The sequence below is a fragment of the Oncorhynchus tshawytscha genome, linkage group LG03, assembly GCF_018296145.1.
Source record: "Oncorhynchus tshawytscha isolate Ot180627B linkage group LG03, Otsh_v2.0, whole genome shotgun sequence".
Lineage (NCBI taxonomy): Eukaryota > Metazoa > Chordata > Actinopteri > Salmoniformes > Salmonidae > Oncorhynchus > Oncorhynchus tshawytscha.
The window spans coordinates 25,117,981-25,135,967 of NC_056431.1; the positions used below are offsets into that span (position 1 = coordinate 25,117,981).

Sequence of the window (17,987 nt, forward strand, 5' to 3'; positions counted from 1 at the left end):
CCTCGCACGAGCTCCGCAGTGGCCAGAGCAGCAGGTAGCCTAGCGGTTAAGAGTGTTGGCCCAGTAATCCAAAGGTCGCTGAATCGAACCCCAAGCCAACCAGGTGAAAACAGTGTCTGTGCCAATGAGCAAGGCACTTAACCCTAATTGCTCTGGATAAGAGCGTTTACTACATTACTAAAATGTAAACGTAACCATGGATCTGACCCCAGTAGAGCTGTTTAAACAAGGGTTGAGTCTGTCATGTTCAGCCTTTATGGAATAGATTTTACTTAACCTTTAGGTTAAATTGTCAGGCGAATAACAGCTCAAATGGGGATTTATTTTGTAGCCAGTGGTCAGATGCTTAGAATGGTGAGTTCATAGGTGCAAAACACTGGCAGAGGTTTTGAAAAAGTAGTTTGTATTTTGGAATTCTGTTCATAGTTAAGTACACATGATTATTTGAGCACTCAATGTGTAAAATGAGGGGGAAATTTAATAATCCGGAGGAATGTCTTCAACACCCAAAGAGTGAGAAGTTGTGAAGGATTTCTATTTTTAAAAGAATGTATCATGTGAAATTGGTTTGCTTACGCTTGTTTTGTATGAAGTAGTATTGTATAATAAAGCAAGTACTTTTTGAATTGAGAGCAATATAATACTAATGAAATCTTATCGAACGTGTCTCCCATTTTTGCCCAAGCAAAAAAGTTAGATAATCCATGATAGTTTTTATTGACATACAAAATGATTCACATTTCCACCATGAGTAAAATCAGTCACTTCGGAGCAGGGAATGATCCATCGCTAAGGTTCTTCTCCTGTGGAGTTCAGAGAGATACTTTGGTTTGGTGGTTGACACATTTTTCAGAGTTTGAAGCATGGAGAAACATACCCTTAAAATACCCCGCAGGCCCACCAGGTCCTTCAGAACTGTGTTGCAAAGATCCATCTGTTCCTTCAGGGAGACCAACTGGTCTTGGAGGTCTTCAAGTAACTGTGCTGACCAAAACAAGGAGTTTACGTTTAGGTAATAAAATGAAGTTAAGTCACCCTACTAACCAGAGACCAATAGAATGTAAAACCTCATAATTCAGTAAAGCACATAAATGTAGTTGACCATAAATAAGGTTATGAATTTTATTTAGATGAAGTGTCTGGATACCTTCAGTTTACTACCTCCAATTAGAGGTACTTTTTGAAGAATAAATTAAAGTCCCATTGCCAACCTGTGTGTTTAAACAGTCTGTCTCGTCATTTTGGGGAGCTGGAGCCCTCACCATATTATATACAATGGAAATTACATTACAGTTAAACGGGTATTTGTGTAGTAAACTGTTACCTAGAACCGACGTAATTTTTTGTTTCTCTTGAAAACCCCTGGCCTGTACACTTGTCAGTTACACGTGATATAGTTGTACGAATTAGTAATTGATTGGAGGCATTGTACAAGTTGAATAACTGAAGTTATCCTTGTTCATTTGATGTAATGGGCATGTACTATTTTGTTATTAGTTTGGATGAATATAAGCCACTTGCTATACAAATTACAAAGCACACTTTGACCTTGTTTATACTAATTTAACTGGAATTTTATAAACGTTTAGCAACGCTGTGTGCTTTCACTTTAAGGAAATGCGTGTCATTGTTTTGAGGGCGTTACCCGGAAGACGGTCAATGTTATTTCATCAGCCGACTCAGCATGTAGCGCCAACACTTTCTATGAATACCTTTTTTAAGTTTAGGTCTTACTTCATGATATTAAGACGCGTTTATAAGTCAGCCTTAGCGACCCGAGACGGAAGAGCTAGGTGCAAAGAACTGATGACTAAAATGCTGCGCTTGTCGCCGCAGTCCGTCATGAATGGACCATCTGCCCAGTGTGAGGAAAGATTACAAGGTAGGTTCAATATGTCACCATTGAAACTCAAACGCCAAGGTTCTACAATGAAAATATTCTAAATTGAATAGAGGTCATGATGGTCCATATGAGAAGCTAACTATCTTATTCTCATGTTTTCATCTAAGTGCACGTGTTACACCGTACCCAAACCGGTGTTGTGCCGAAAAGCTCCCCCCTGACAGGATTCTACCCCCCCCTCCATTCTTCATTGCTGCGACTTGCTTGCTTGTTGAGATTTCGGATCACGTTAGGCTGCGTTTCATTTTATTTTTTATGTCGGTTTGATCGCGGAGGAGGCATTAGAAATGTTTTCGGTTTGGCTATTTTTTTTTAAGTGTATTAGTCTATAAATAAATCTCATTGCCAAAATTCGTCATCTCTCCCATGTCTTAGTCGACTAGTAGTAGTTCAGAAATGTTTAGTGCTTGCCTACATTTTACTCCCTCCTCTGTTTAATATAGCACACATGCATAAATTATTCATTTCGGTTGCCTATCCTGATGTGAAGTTTGTTCGATAGAAAGTATTTGACTCTAGCCCCAAAATTTAAGGAAATTAGAAGAGGCAAGGTCCCCTTCTAATTTTGAGTAATTGAATAACATCTATGTTTAAATTGATTTTGCAACACGCTAGCGGTGTGATGAGCATGTTAGGGCTCCCGAGTGGCGCAGTGGTCAAAGTCACTGCATCTCAGTGCAAGAGTCATCACTACAGTCCTTGGTTCGAATCCAGGCTGAATCACGTCCGGCCTTGATTGGGACTCCCATAGGGTGGCACACAATTGGCCCAGCGTTTTCCGGGTTTGGCTGGGGAAGGCCGTCATTGTTAATAAGAATTTGTTCTTAACTGACTTGCCTGGTTAAATAAAGGTTACATTTAAACATTTTAATGTATTCTGCAATAAATAAATCTTAGACTTTTTGTCAAATGCTTTGCATTAGCCAAGTTCTGTTGTGGGGGAGGTTGTTGAATGTCTACTCGTGATGACATGAGATCATACATCAATCGATGTAAGCTGTTTGCTTAAGACCATTCATTCCTAATTGTTTGCTTTTGAAGTGTAGATGGTGCAGAAGTCCTGAATTCAACAGTGGAGGCTCTAAAGGATGGGCACGTTGTGGCTGTGCCAACGGACACTATATACGGGCTGGCTTGCTTGGCTCAGAATTCCAATGCCATCAAAAGGGTGTATGACATCAAAGGACGTAAGGGTCAGAAACCACTGGCCATTTGTGTTGGAGAAATCAAAGACATTTACAAGTAAGCATGCATTGATTGTGTTCATATCATTGTTCTTGTGGCTCAATGTCTTGCAACATGCCTGACTCGCACTATAGAGCCAAGCTGAGCTGGACTGGCCTTGTTACGCATCCACTGTAGTTGATCAAATCTACCTTGCTGGAAAGGACAAAGTGAAAATGAAAATATCGGTGCCAGCACAGTAAGGTTTGGGTCGTCCCTATAATGTGAAAAAGGCAATATTGCAACCTAGCCTAAATGTTATATTTTTGACCTTTTCCTTGTGGTGGCAGGTACTGTAAGGTGTCAGTCAAGGAAGAGCTGATTGGGGAACTGTTGCCTGGCCCTGTCACTCTAGTTCTGGAACGAGCTGAAGTACTCAACACTGACCTCAATCCATTCACTCCGGTACGACTTCCATAGACACGGACCATTACACAGACAATTCACTGCCCCTAATTGATGACAAATTATACTATAATTCATAAACCACTCAATTTGAAAATGTGTGTTGCTTTTCTGCATGCTAGATTTTGGTCTGGCACTTCGTAAGTTATTTATTGCATGTATTGGGCTGTTGATGTGTTTACCTGTTCCTTCCAGTTAGTAGGAGTGCGCATCCCGGACCATGCCTTCATGAGACGCCTCTGCCAGATGTGTGGGGAACCTCTTGCCCTCACCAGCGCCAACATCAGCTCACACTCCAGCACTGTGGCTGTACATGTATGTAGAGACAACCCACCGTGTGTGTGAGAACTGTTTTTATAACATGAACTGGAGGGGAGGTGGCACTGCATCATCTACAACCAAACAAGGTTTATCAGTGTATCATTTTTCACTGATGCTTAAAAGGACTTTGGCAAAATAGTTACACAGGGATTTTCTCCACAGGAGTTCCAGGATTTGTGGCCCCGGTTAGCAGTGGTGGTGGATGGCGGACCAATAGGAGACAAGAGTCGCTTGGGGTCAACAGTGGTCGACCTATCGGTGCTCGGCAAATACCGCATCATCAGACCTGGCTGGTGAGTAGTGATACTGGCCTGCTCAGCAGATTACAGGCCACTGACTAATACATTTCAATTAAGTTATGTTCAGGTAATTCCGTTGTGCTCATGTACTTTTAACTTGGATAAATTAACACATTTTTGTGAGTAGTAGTTTAAACATACAGCATAGTGAAAATTACCTGTGGAAGTGATAACCCCTTGCTCTTTTCTTTCAGTGCCTTCTCTTCCACAGTTGATGTGCTGGAGCACAAATATGGACTGTCAGAAGACACAGGGGATCAGTGAGGTTTGCCCCCTCCAAATTCATACTACACGCTGACACAAACAACCAGCAAGAACCTGTGCTTACCATGGCCAAATACAACTCTGAATGCCTGCAATGCTGAGGCGAGTGACGAAATCGAAATCGCTCATCTTTCTAAAGGAAGGACAGTCCTTTTGCACATTGCAGGCTATTGTGGAAAGCTCTGGGTTTCACTTAAGGGATTTGTTTCGTATTTCTTGGTTATTAGTTGTCCAAGCATTCTTGTTTCTATGGGAAAACCCAAGGCACTTAACTCAGTCTTTGCTTTACAAATGTACTTTATTGTGTGGAAACTAGGTTGTTTTATTCAAGCATGCTTACACCCAACAGAAGACCCCACTCTTGCCTCCTCTAGTGGGTTAAAATGGCAGACTTGGCACAGAGTAATGGTTGGAGTTCTACCCTGTTACTGTCATTTTGAGCTATGGCTAGGTTAAGCAAAGCTACTATTTAATTGAGTTATTTCAAGTGTCTTTTTCATGCATTTCTAAATCAAGCCTGTTTTATGAACTGATTCTGGAGTTTCAGGGCTGTGAACATTGTTTCAATGCATTTTATTTTCATGGGGAATTTATTTAACATGGTTTGGAACAAATTTCAGACTGAGGCTGCATATACACAGGCAGCCCAATTTATTTTCCTTTTTTTTTTTTTACAAATTGCTCTTTTGGCCAATCAGATCAGCTGTGAAAAGATGTGATTGGCCAGACCAATGGGTGGGAAAAAAATATTAGAACTGGTCTGCCTGTGTAAACGCAGCCTGTTAGCCGTGCTCTAGTGTATTATTGCTTGACGGTTATGAGAGACTGACTACTGGTTTGTATAATGGACCAATGAGAGTATGATGTTGAGAATAAATGGCATGCATTATGCTGACCATGATGTCTTGTGTTGGTTTTCTCTCCTTGCCTGTAGTACTGGGTTAATGTCAGTGTGGTGGATGAACTACTTCAGAAGCTCCCGTGAACAGAACTCTCTCAATTGCTTTTTTTGGTGTCTTCTCACACATTGGGAATGTAGCTGGTCAGCATTCAGCAATGCGTATACATTAAGGAGGTTGCCTAGCGGTTAAGAGCGTTGGGCCAGAAACCCGACAGGTCGCTGTTTTGAAAACCCTGAGCTGGCAAGGTGGAAAAATCTGCTGTTCTGCCCTTGAGCAAGGCAGTTAATCCCCAAAATCTACTGCTCCCCGTGTGCCGTTGATGTTAAGGCAGCCCCCCGGTACACTTCTGATTCAGAGGGGTTGGGTTAAATGTGGAAGAAATTTGGTTGAATGCATTTAGTTATGCAACTTCGTAGGTTTTCCCTTCCCCTGCTAGTTTGTTAGAGAATGATTAACAGTGACTGTGTGGACTGCCAAGCTGGATCAACACTGCAGCTGTAAGTTGTTTTTTCCTCACAGAATGTTTAGTCTTTGTTTTAAAGAAGTCAGAGGGCACATCCTTTTATTCCTAAAAGGTCTGTTTTAATTTTAATAATAGACAGCAAGATTTCAGTAAGCCTAGGTACAAATAAGTCATACACACTGCATTTATCATTCATATTCCAGTACCCAGCCTGACCTGACTATATATTTACATTTCCTGCACATGAGTGACAGTTTATTTCTATAAAATGTCAAATTATTTTTAACTGACAATGTCCCGACTGTAATGTTGATTGAATCTGAAACTTGTTTTGAACAGATTGCATTTATTGAAACTGGTAATTGTGCTCGACTTAAAATATGTAATTGTTGAATGTAGTTTCTCTCTGGTGGTGGTTGTTTTCTGTCTTCAGATAAACAGAAACTGCTGTGGACATGGTGTTTCCTCTTGGCTGAATTGGTCTGGCTGCAATCACATGCTCCGATACCCCAAAATCTCTGTGAAACCACTTATTCTCCCTAGTGCACTGACATTAAACCATTTGGCGGTCAACCATGCCGTTTTCCCTTACACTTTGGTTTATATCGTTTCCTTAGGTGACCGACCTAGGATCAGCTCCCCCAATCTCAACTTTAGCCATTAGTGGGGGAGGTTCACCCTACATCTTTGAGTTCCACATCCTTGTTAAGCCACACAGGAAATACCCCTTTACTTGGCACCGAGCACATTTGCTTTGAGTGAAGAGAAAAGACTATACTTAATAAAGAGGGGGGGGAAAAATATCGTCCAGCTCCACTATCTCTCTCTCCTGTCCTTTTATCTCATACTTTCCAACAAAGAGAAGGCTTGTGGATAAAAGTCAAATCCTAGAAATGTCACCTAGTCTATTTTATTGGAATTATAATTTTAAAACTTAAAAGGATTGTGCAGAAAGAAAAGTCATGCCAGGGTGCATTGTATCAAACAGATGGTTACATTGGGCAGTGGTTTGTCAAAGTAGGACAGAGTGTACTGTATATTGGACTATTGACGTGTCCATCCATGCTTGTAGCAGGGATGGGGTTTGTCTGGAGGTTATCAGGAGACAAAATCCAGGGCAGAGATATGGCAAGCAGGATGGGGAGCTTATTGTTGCACATAAGTGTCAACTGTAGAATATCCCAAATGTACCACATAATGCAAGGTTTCATCAACAAAAAAGTTAAATCAAGAGGATTTCTCCCTGTTCTCTTTTTTTTTTTCGCCAGTCCAATTCCCACGCACTTGTCTCTCACACATTCATAAACCTCTACAGTCACTCATGCTTTTTCTCTCTCTTTCACACACACAGTGCCAGTTCACATGAGCCATGTCTCTTTCTCCTTGTTGAACTGCTCTGCCCACCTCCTGGTGAGCTCCAGGTAGTGTTCAGGTTGGTGCGGCTGGTAATCCAAATACAACCTGGTCACCGTCTTTTTTGGCACAGCCCTCTCGATCTGTGTGCCCTCGTGCCACTCATTGAACGACGTTATAGTGACTATCTCGGGCCGCACGTTCAGCGCTGCCTGCAAGGCCGTCTCGTAGTAGCGGCCGTTGACGCGGTTGCGCGTGTTGTGGTTGTTCCAGGGTCTGACCGCGGCGTCAATGTAGCCTGGCCCGGCGCTAGGTATAAATAACAGGTTGTTACCGTCGCAGAACGCCTTGACGGCGATCCAGTTCTGGTGGGACGAACCAAAAGAAAACCCGTTGGAGGCGAAGTACGTGTACATGCCATCGAAACCACCGGCAAGGATGTCGTGCTTGTGGCGCTCCTCCACAATGAGGGCGATGAAGACACTGTCGTACGCCGTGCCGCGCAGGCTGTGGGAGCCCGTGGGGTGGAGCAGGTCAGACCAGTTCTCGGGCGACGTCAGATACGAGTCATAAATGTAGAACAGAGGCAGAATATTCCCTGTGCTAGAGGTGAACTTGTAGAAGGCTCCGTGGTCCCCGTACCTTCAAACACAAATAAATGGACAGGAGATTATAGGTACAGATTTGAATATTTGCATGGAAAAAATTACCTAGAAGTAACCTAATAAGATAGGAAGCACATTCTAGATTCATATACATGTAATTTAGCATTCAGGAGACGGCAGATGGAGCACGCCCCCATCCACATCGAGAATGTTAAAAGCTTCAAGTTCCTCGGCATACATATCCCTGTGTGGTGTAGGTGCGAGGCTGTCTCTTCAACCTCAGGAGGCTGAATAAATTTGACTTCGCCCCAAAGACCATCACAAACTTTTACAGATGCACATTTGAGAGCATCCTGTCAGGCCGTATCACTGCCTGGTATGACAACTGCACCGTCCGCAGCCCAACGCATCACCGGAACCACAGCACCCGGTGTCCCAGGAAGGCCAAGAAGATCATCAAGGACCTCAGCCACCGATCCATACCCTGTTCGCCCCACTAACATCCAGAAGGCGAGGTCAGTACAGGTGCGTCAAAGCTGGGACCGAGAGACTGAAAAACAGCTTCTATCTCAAGGCCATCAGACTGTTAAATAGCCATCACTAGCTGGACTCCGCCCAGTACCCTACCCTGAACTTAGTCACTGTCACTAGCAAACGGAACAAAACAGGGATAAACATACCTGAATTTGTCCAATGGAGACTCTCATTTGCAACTGTTAGACTAATGAATACAAACTATATCGGCTAGATGCAGGCATGAGTGTGCAAGGCGGTCACTTTGATTACAAATTTGTCTCTCAACCTGTGTGCACCTACGTTGTAAACTTTCATTCAAAGGCTACGTTGTAGCAACCTCATGATCCATACAGGGAAAATTTGAGTGTCATGTAGTAGCCTAAACCTATCACTGTTACATTGAACTGAGTGAATGGAATATGAATGGGAGTCATCCAATATGCTCATGAAAAAATGGGATTTATAGGCGTCACTGGTCTATACATCCCATTTTGTGTGTGTACAGTGGAAGTCAGAAGTTTACATGGAGTCATTAAATCGTTTTTCAACCATAAGTTTCCACTCCATAAGTTTCTTGTTATCAAACTATAGTTTTGGCAAGTCGGTTAGGACATCTACTTTGTGCATGACACAAGTAATTTTTCCAACAATTGTTTACAGACAGATTTATTTCACTTATAATTCCCTGTATCACAATTCCAGTGGGTCAGAAGTTTACATTCACTAATGACTGTCTTTAAACAGCTTGGAAAATTCCAGAAAATGATGTCATGGCTTTAGAAGCTTCTAATAGGCTAATTGACATAATTTGACTCAATTGGAGGTGTACATGTGGATGTTTTTCAAGGCCTACCTTCAAACTCAGTGCCTCTTTGCTTGATATCATGGGAAAATCTAAAGAAAAAATTGTAGACCTCCACAAGTCTGGTTCATCCTTGGGAGGAATTTCCAAACGCCTGAAGGTGCCTGAAGGTATCACGTTCATCTGTACAAACAATAGTACGCAAGTATAAACACCATGGGACCACGCAGCCGTCATACCGCTCAGGAAGGATTCTGTCTCTTAGAGATTAACGTACTTTGGTGTGAAAAGTGCAAATCAATCCCAGAACAACAGCAAAGGACCTTGTGAAGATGCTGGAGGAAACAGTTCCAAAAGTATATATCCACGTTAAAATGAGTCCTATGTCGACATAACCTGAAAAGTCGCTCAGCAATAAAGAAGCCACTGCTCCAAAACCGCCATAAAAAAGCCAGACTACAGTTTGCAACTGCACATGGGGACAAAGATCTGACTTTTTGGAGAAATGTCCTTTGATCTGATGAAACAAAAATAGAACTGTTTGGCCATAATGACCATCGTTATGTTTGGAGGAAAAATGGGGGTGCTGGCAAGCCGAAGAACACCATTCCAAACGTGAAGCTCGGGGTGGCAGCATCATGTTGTGTGGGTGCTTTGCTGCAGGAGGGACTGGTGCACTTCACAAAATAGATGGCACAATGAGAAAGGAAAATGAAAGGAACATTTCAAGACATCAGTCAAGAAGTTAAAGCTTGGTCGCAAATAGGTCTTCCAAATGGACAATGACCGCAAGCATGTTTCCAAAGTTGTGGCAAAATGGCTTAAGGACAACAAAGTCTTATAAAAAAATTGTGGGCAGAACTGAAAAAGTGTGTGCGAGCAAGGAGGCCTACAAACCTGACTCAGGTACACCAGCTCTGTCAGGGGGAATGGGCCAAAATTCACCCAATTTATTGTGGGAAGCTTGTGGAAGGCTACCCAAAACATTAAACACTAGTTAAACAATTTAAAGGCAATGCTACCAAATACTAATTGAGTGTATGTAAACTTCTGACCCATTGGGAATGTGAAAGAGATAAAAGCTGAAATAAATCCTTCTCTCTACTATTATTCTGACATTTCACATTCTTAAAGCAGTGATCCTAACTAACCTAAGACAGGGAATTTGTACTAGAATTAAATGTCGGGAATTGTGAAACATTTAAACTCAGGTCAGATTCGCGGTTATGGTCAGATTCGCGGTTATCGTTGAAGGAATGAGCTTTACACCGAGGCCTGTACTCTGGAGCGGGATCGAGGTGGAGGGTCCATCATGGTCTGAGGCGGTGTGTCACAGCATCATCGGACTGAGCTTGTTGTCATTGCTGGCAATCTCAACGCTGTGCCTTACAGAGAAGACATCCTCCTCCCTCATGTGGAACCCTTCCTGCAGGCTCATCCTGACATGACAATGCCACCAGCCATACTGCTCATTCTGTGCGTGATTTCCTGCAAGACAGGAATGCCAGTGTTCTGCAATGGCCAGCGAAGAGCCCAGATCTCAATCCCATTGAGCACTTCTGGGATGTCTGGAAGAGTGGGGTAACATCTCACAGCAAGAAAGGGCAAGAACTGCAGTCCATGAGGAGGAGATGCACTGCAGTACTTAATGCAGCTGGTGGCCACACCAGATACTGTTACTTTTGATTTTGACCCCCCTTGTTCGGGGACACATTATTCCATTTCTGTTAGTGACATGTCTGTGGAACTTGTTCAGTGTATCTCAGTTGTTGAATCTTGTTATGTTCATACAAATATTTACACATGTTAAGTTTGAAAATAAACGCAGTTGACAGTGAGAGGACGTTTCTTTTTTTGCTGAGACTATATATACAGTATATTACACACACACTCCGACATTGCTCATCCTAATATTTCTTAATTCCATCCTTTTACTTTTAGATTTGTGTGTATTGTTAGATATTACTGCACTGTTGGAACAGTGCATTTTGCTACACCCGCAATAACATCTGCTAAACATGTGTAAACAACCAATAAAATTTGATTTGAAGTGAACTGTGTCTGTCCTTTAAAAGGGTCTATGTTGTCTGAAAACTACTGATTCATCAGGAAAGTTCAACAAGGTTTTACTTTGTGTCCACTTCAGTTTAAAGTTATTCTAAACAAAGACAACACCTACCTGTCGATGATATACTTGATGTTGTCATGGACACTGTGGTCGCTCCGCCCTCTGTAAGGCTGGAGGTGAAATGCAACCTGGGAAGAAAATGAAAAACATCTTAGTCCACGGCTTTCCATTCATTGCATTGTTGTCACATATTTGTAAGTGTGTCTATGCAGCCAACCCAACCATCTAAGGTGATGAGTTTGTATTGACTCAAACTCTAGAGAATATTCACATTTGGAAAGGTGACAGGAGCTGGGCTGTGCTCAGCTGCCCCTTGGGTCTAATTGGGAGCTATTCAAAGCCTAAGGATGCAGGAGGAGCATGACAGCCAATTATTATGCCGCCATTATAATAAGCAGTTGTTACATCAAGAAAATAGCTTCAATTGTTGTGTCCAAATACTGGTGGAGTCCACTAATAACATAATCTGACCTGAAGAACAGTTTGCAGTTCTCCCAGGGTCTGCTCGGTGAGTTTAAACAGGAAAACGGCAAGATGACAACCATCTGTAAGCATTTGAGAGAGGACATTAGTTCTGTATGTGAATCTGTGATAATGACGGAGAAATCAGATTATATCGAAGGACAGTTGAGGCGGAACAACGTTGTTGTAGATAGAATTGCAGAATCTCCGCAGGACCTGGACGGAGTCTGACAACAAAGTGAGTGAAATTATCTCAGAGAAACTGAAGATGGACCACAGAAAGATTGAGTTGGAGCACGCCAAGGGGACTGGAAAACCCACCTCCAGCCCAGGTGACAGGCACAGCCCAATAGTCGTCAAGTTTCTGAGGTTCAAGGACAAAGTAGCGGTTCTGGAAAGAGCCATGAACTTGAGAGGAATGGACATCTTCCGTAACGAGGACTATCCTGAAACTGTGCACCTGAAGAGAAAATAACTTATCCCGGCCATGAAAGCTGCCAGAGTGCGTGGGGCTATGCTTCCATCCAATATGACAGTCATTGTCCACCCTCCCTCCCAAAAGCCTGGAAGGGATGAGAGAGCCAAGCCTATGGATTTGTAGCTTCAACCCCACAGCACACTTACACACATACACACTTACACACACCAACTGATTAATGGACTGCTAAGTGTATGTTGTTGTTTTTCTCTTTCTTTGTTTGTTCTTTTCGATATTGTGTCTTTTTCTGAGAAGCTACCCAGGAAAGGGCTGAAAATAGCCCATATGTAGCCTTAGAAGTATGGTTCATGAAATCAATAACTTGCTTACATCAGATAATGTTCATATATTAGCCAATTATAAGACACTTAGATAATTGCTTTGATGATACGGCAGTAGCCGCAGTATAATAGAAAAGAAAGGAATGCTTATGGGGGAGGTGTTGCTATATATAGTACCAGTCATAAGTTTGGACACAGGTTTTTTCTTTATTTTTATTATTATCTATATTGTAGAATAATAGTGAAGACATCAAAACTATGAAATAACACAAATGGAATCATGTAGTAACCAAAAAAGTGTTAAACAAATCAAATATATTTTTGATTCTTCAAAGTAGCCACCCTTTGCCTTGATGATAGCTTTGCACACTCTTGGCATTCTCACAACCAGCTTCATGAGGTAGTCACCTGGAATGCTTTTCCAAAAGTCTGGAATGAGTTCCCACATATGCTGAGCACTTGTTGGCTGTTTTTCCTTCACTCTGCGGGTGATTGTGGTGGCCAGGTCCTCTGATGCAGCATTCCATCCTTATTGGTCAATTAGCCCTTACACAGCCTGATAGTTCCACTAAGCGCAAACCAGATGGGATGTTGTATCGGTGCAGAATGCTGTGGTAGCCATGCTGGTTAAGTGCCTTGAATTCTAAATAAATCACTGACAGTGTCACCAGAAAAGCACCTCCACACCATCACACCTCCTCCTCCATGCTTTATGGTGGGAACCACACATGCTGAGATCATCCGTTCACCTACTCTTTGTCTCACAAAGACACGGCGGTTGTAACCAAACATCTCAAATTTGGACTCCTCAGACCAAAGGACAGATTTCCACCGATTTAATGTCCATTGCTCGTGTTTCTTGGCAAGCAATCTCTTCTTCTTATTGGTGTCCTTTTAGTAGTGGTTTCTTTGCAGCAATCCGACCACGAAGGCCTGATTCACGCAGCCTCCTCTGAACAGTTGATATTGAGATGTGTCTGTTTACTTGAACTCTGTGAAACATTTATTTTGGCTGCAATCTGAGATGCAATTAATTGCCGATTTCTGAGGCTGGTAACTCTAATGAACTTATCCTCTGCAGCAGAGGAACTCTGGGTCCTCCTTTCCTGTGCCGGTCCTCATGAGAGACAGTTTCATCATAGCCCTTGATGGTTTTTGCAACTGTACTTGAAGAAACATTAAAAGTTCTTGAAGTTTTCCAGATTGACTGACCTTCGTATCTTAAAGTAATGATGGGCTGTCGTTTATCTTTGCTTATTTGAGCTGTCCTTGCCATAATATGTTCTTGGTCTTTTACCAAAGAGGTCTATCTTCAAGACAAAGGAGATAATTGTGGACTACAGAAAAAGGAGGACCGAGCATGCCCCCATTCTCATCGACGGGGCTGTAGCGGAGAAGGTTGAGAGCTTCAAGTTCCTTGGTGTCCACATCACCAACAAACTAACATGGTCCAAGCACACCAAGACACCCGTGAAGAGGGCACGACAAAACCTCTCCCCGTCAGGAGACTGAAAAGATTTGGCATGGGTCCTCAGATCCTCAAAAGGTTCCTCAGCTTCACCATTGAGAGCATCCTGACTGGTTGCACCACTGCCTGGTATGGCAACTGCCTCAGCCTCCGAACGCAAGGCACTACAGAGGGTTGTGGGGTTGGCCCAGTACATCACTGGGGCAAAGCTTCCTGCCATCCAGGACCTCTATACCAGGCGGTGTCAGAGGAAGGCCATAAAAAGTGTCAAAGACTCCAGCCACACTAGTCATAGACTGTTCTCTTTGCTACCGCACGGCAAGCGGTACCAGAGCACCAAGTCTAGGTCCAAGAGGCTTCTAAACAGCTTCTATCCCCAAACCATAATACTCCTGAATATCTAATCAAATGGCTACCCAGACTATTTGCATTGTCCCCCTCATCTATGCATAGTCACTTTATAATAACTCTACCTACATGTACATATTACCTCAATTACCTTGACTAACCGGTGCCCCCCACCCGCAAATTGACTCTGTACCCGTACACCCCTATATATAGTCTCGCTATTGTTATTTTACTGCTGCTCTTTAATTAGTGGGGAGAACAAGTATTTGATACACTGCCGATTTTGCAGGTTTTCCTACTTACAAAGCATGTAGAGGTCTGTCATTTTTATCATAGGTACACTTCACAAAAATCCAGAAAATCACATTGTATGATTTTTAAGTAATTCATTTGCATTTTATTGCATGACATAAGTATTTGATCACCTAACAACCAGTAAGAATTCCGGCTCTCACAGACCTCACATTACCTGTGTTAACGGCACCTGTTTGAACTCGTTACCTGTATAAAAGACACCTGTCCACACACTCATTCAAACAGACTCCAACCTCTCCACAATGGCCAAGACCAGACAGCTGTGTAAGGACATCAGGGATAAAATTGTAGACCTGCACAAGGTTGGGATGGGCTACAGGACAATAGGCAAGCAGCTTGGTGAGAAGGCAACAACTGTTGGCACAATTATTAGAAAATGGAAGAAGTTCAAGATGACGGTCAATCACCCTCGGTCTGGGGCTCCATGCAAGATCCCACCTCGTGGGGCATCAATGATCATGAGGAAGGTGAGGGATCAGCCCAGAACTACACGGTAGGACCTGGTCAATGACCTGAAGAGAGCTGGGACCACAGTCTCACAGAAAACCATTAGTAACACACTACGCCGTCATAGATTAAAATCCTGCAGCGCACGCAAGGTCCCCCTGCTCATGCCAGTGCATGTCCAGGTCCGTCTGAAGTTTGCCAATGACCATTTGGATGATCCAGAGGAGGAATGGGAGAAGGTCATGTGGTCTGATGAGACAAAAATAGAGCTTTTTGGTCTAAACTCCACTCGCCGTGTTTGGAGGAAGAAGAAGGATGAGTACAACCCCAAGAACACCATCCCAACCGTGAAGCATGGAGGTGGAAACATCATTCTTTGGGGATGCTTTTCTGCAAATGGGACAGGACGACTGCACCGTATTGAGGGGAGGATGGATGGGGCCATGTATCGCAAGATCTTTGTCAACAACCTCCTTCCCTCAGTAAGAGCATTGAAGATGGGTCGTGGCTGGGTCTTCCAGCATGACAACAACCCGAAACACACAGCCAGGGCAACTAAGGATTGGCTCCGTAAGAAGCATCTCAAGGTCCTGGAGTAGCCTAGCCAGTCTCCAGACCTGAACCCAATGGACAATCTTTGGAGGGAGCTGAAAGTCCGTATTGCCCAGCGACAGCCCTGAAACCTGAAGGATCTGGAGAAGGTCTGTATGGAGGAGTGGGCCAAAATCCCTGCTGCAGTGTGTGCAAACCTGGTCAAGAACTACAGGAAACATATGATCTCTGTAATTGCAAACAAAGGATTCTGTACCAAATATTAAGTTCTGCTTTTCTGATGTATCAAATACTTATGTCATGTAATAAAATGCAAATTAATTACTTAAAAATCATACGTGATTTTCTGGATTTTTGTTTTAGATTCTGTCTCTCACAGTTGAAGTGTACCTATGATAAAAATGACATACCTCTACACGCTTTGTAAGTAGGAAACCCTGCAAAATCGACAGTGTATCAAACACTTGTTCTCCCCACTGCATTGTTGGTTAGGGGCACATAAGTAAGCATTTCACTGTAAGGCTGTTGTATTCGGCGCATGTGGCTAATAAAATTTTATTTTATTCTGGATACCACCCCTACCTTGTCACAACACAACTGATTGGCTCAAATGCATGAAGTTCCATAAATTATATTTTAACAAGGCACACCGTCAATTGAAATGCATTCCAAGTGACTACTTCATGAAGCTGGTTGAGAGAATGCCAAGAGTATGCAAAGCCATCACCAAGGTAAACGGTGGCTACTGTCACTCCCTGACCATAGAGAGCCCTAGTTTATCTATGGTGTAGTAGGTCAGGGCGCGACTAGGGGGTATTTCGTTTATATTAGTTTATAACTTATATGTTGTGTTCTAGTTTATATTTTCTATGTTGGTGTTTTGTATGATTCCCAATTAGAGGCAGCTGGTAATCGTTGTCTCTAATTGGGGATCATATTTAAGTAGATATTTCTCCCACCTGTATTTGTGGGATATTGTTTTGTGTTTGTGCGTATGCACCACGTAGTCATGTTTAGTTATTTGTTTATTGATTTATTGTTTTTTCTTTAAGTTTCACTTTGCAATAAATATGTGGAACTCAACATCCGCTGCGCCTTGGTCCCGTTCTTACGACAACCGTGACAGCTACTTTGAAGAATCTCAAATATAAAATATATTTTGATTTATTTTACACTTTTTTGGTTACTACATGATTCCATATGTGTTATTTCGTAGTTTTGATGTCTTCACTATTATTCTACAATGTAAAAAATAAATAAAAACCCTGGAATGAGTAGGTGTTTCCAAACTTTTGACTGGTACTGTATATTCAGAGCCATATCCCAGTAATGCTTAGAGAAGATCTCATGTCAAGTGTTATTAAAGTAGTGTGGCTCCAGGGTCACCTGTCTCATCTAAAGCCTATTATTTTGATTTGTTGCTATAAGCCACCAAGGGCTAACAGTCAGTATCTAAATAATATGTGTGAAATGGTTGATATTGTATTTGATGTAAACAGAGAGGTCTACTTTCTTTGGAACTTGAATATTGACTGGTTTTCATCAAGCTGTCCGCTCAAGAGGAAGCTTCTCACTGTAACCAGTGCCTGTAATCTGGTTCAGGTTATTAGTCAATTTACCAGGGTGTTTACAAGCACTACAGGAACAAGATCATCCACATGTATTGATCAAATGTTTACTAATACTGTAGAACTCTTCTCTAAAGCTGTATTCGTACCCATTGGATGCAGTGATCACAAGATAGTGGCTATATCTAGAAGAACCAAGGTTCCAAAAGCTAGGCCTAAAATAGTGTATAAGAGATCATACAAAGGTTTTTGCTGTAACTCTTATGTGAATGATGTAAAAATATTTGTTTGTCTGAACTGACTAATAAGGAGCATCCAGATGCAGGACTTGATGAATTTATGAAACTGCTTCTTCCAATTATTTATAAACAAGCACCTGTTAAGAAACTGACTGTTAGAACTTTTAAGTCGAAATGGATTGATGAGGAAATGAGAAACTGTATGGGTGAAAGAAATGGGGCAAAAAGAGTGGCTAATAAGTCTGGCAGCACATTCTAACTGGCTAACTTACTGCAATTTGAAAAACGATGTGACTAAACTCAACAAAAAGAATAAGAAACTGTATTATGAAGCCAAGATCGATGATATAAAGAATGATGGAAAAAAAACTTTGGCGTACTTTAAATTGAATTATTGGCAGAAAGACAAATTCAACTCCATCTTTCATTGAAGCAGATGGCTTAATCATCACAAAACCATTTGATGTTGCCAATTATTTGCATGATTAATTGGCAAAGTGGCCAAACTTAAGCAGGATATGTCAACAACGAACAGTGAGCCATCGTATTCATGCATAAAAAAACGAATAATGAAAGAAAAGCATTGAAAGTTTGAATTGTGTATAGTTCGTGTGTGACAGGTAGAAACATTTTTAGCACTGAAT

The 17,987-nt window shown here is 42.2% G+C and overlaps 1 protein-coding gene across 1 annotated transcript in view; it reads right to left on the reverse strand.

Moving 5' to 3' along the window:
* Positions 1-6,677: 6,677 nt before the first annotated feature.
* Positions 6,678-17,987, reverse strand: part of LOC112246608 (glycoprotein endo-alpha-1,2-mannosidase-like protein) — a 28,084-nt gene continuing 16,774 nt past the window's right edge. Inside the window, exons 3-4 of the mRNA XM_024415037.2 lie at positions 11,237-11,313; positions 6,678-7,776 (exon numbers count right to left, since the gene is read on the reverse strand). Coding sequence (XP_024270805.1) covers positions 7,140-7,776; positions 11,237-11,313 — 714 coding nt within the window. The 3' untranslated portion in view covers positions 6,678-7,139. The remainder of the gene's footprint in view (positions 7,777-11,236; positions 11,314-17,987) is intronic.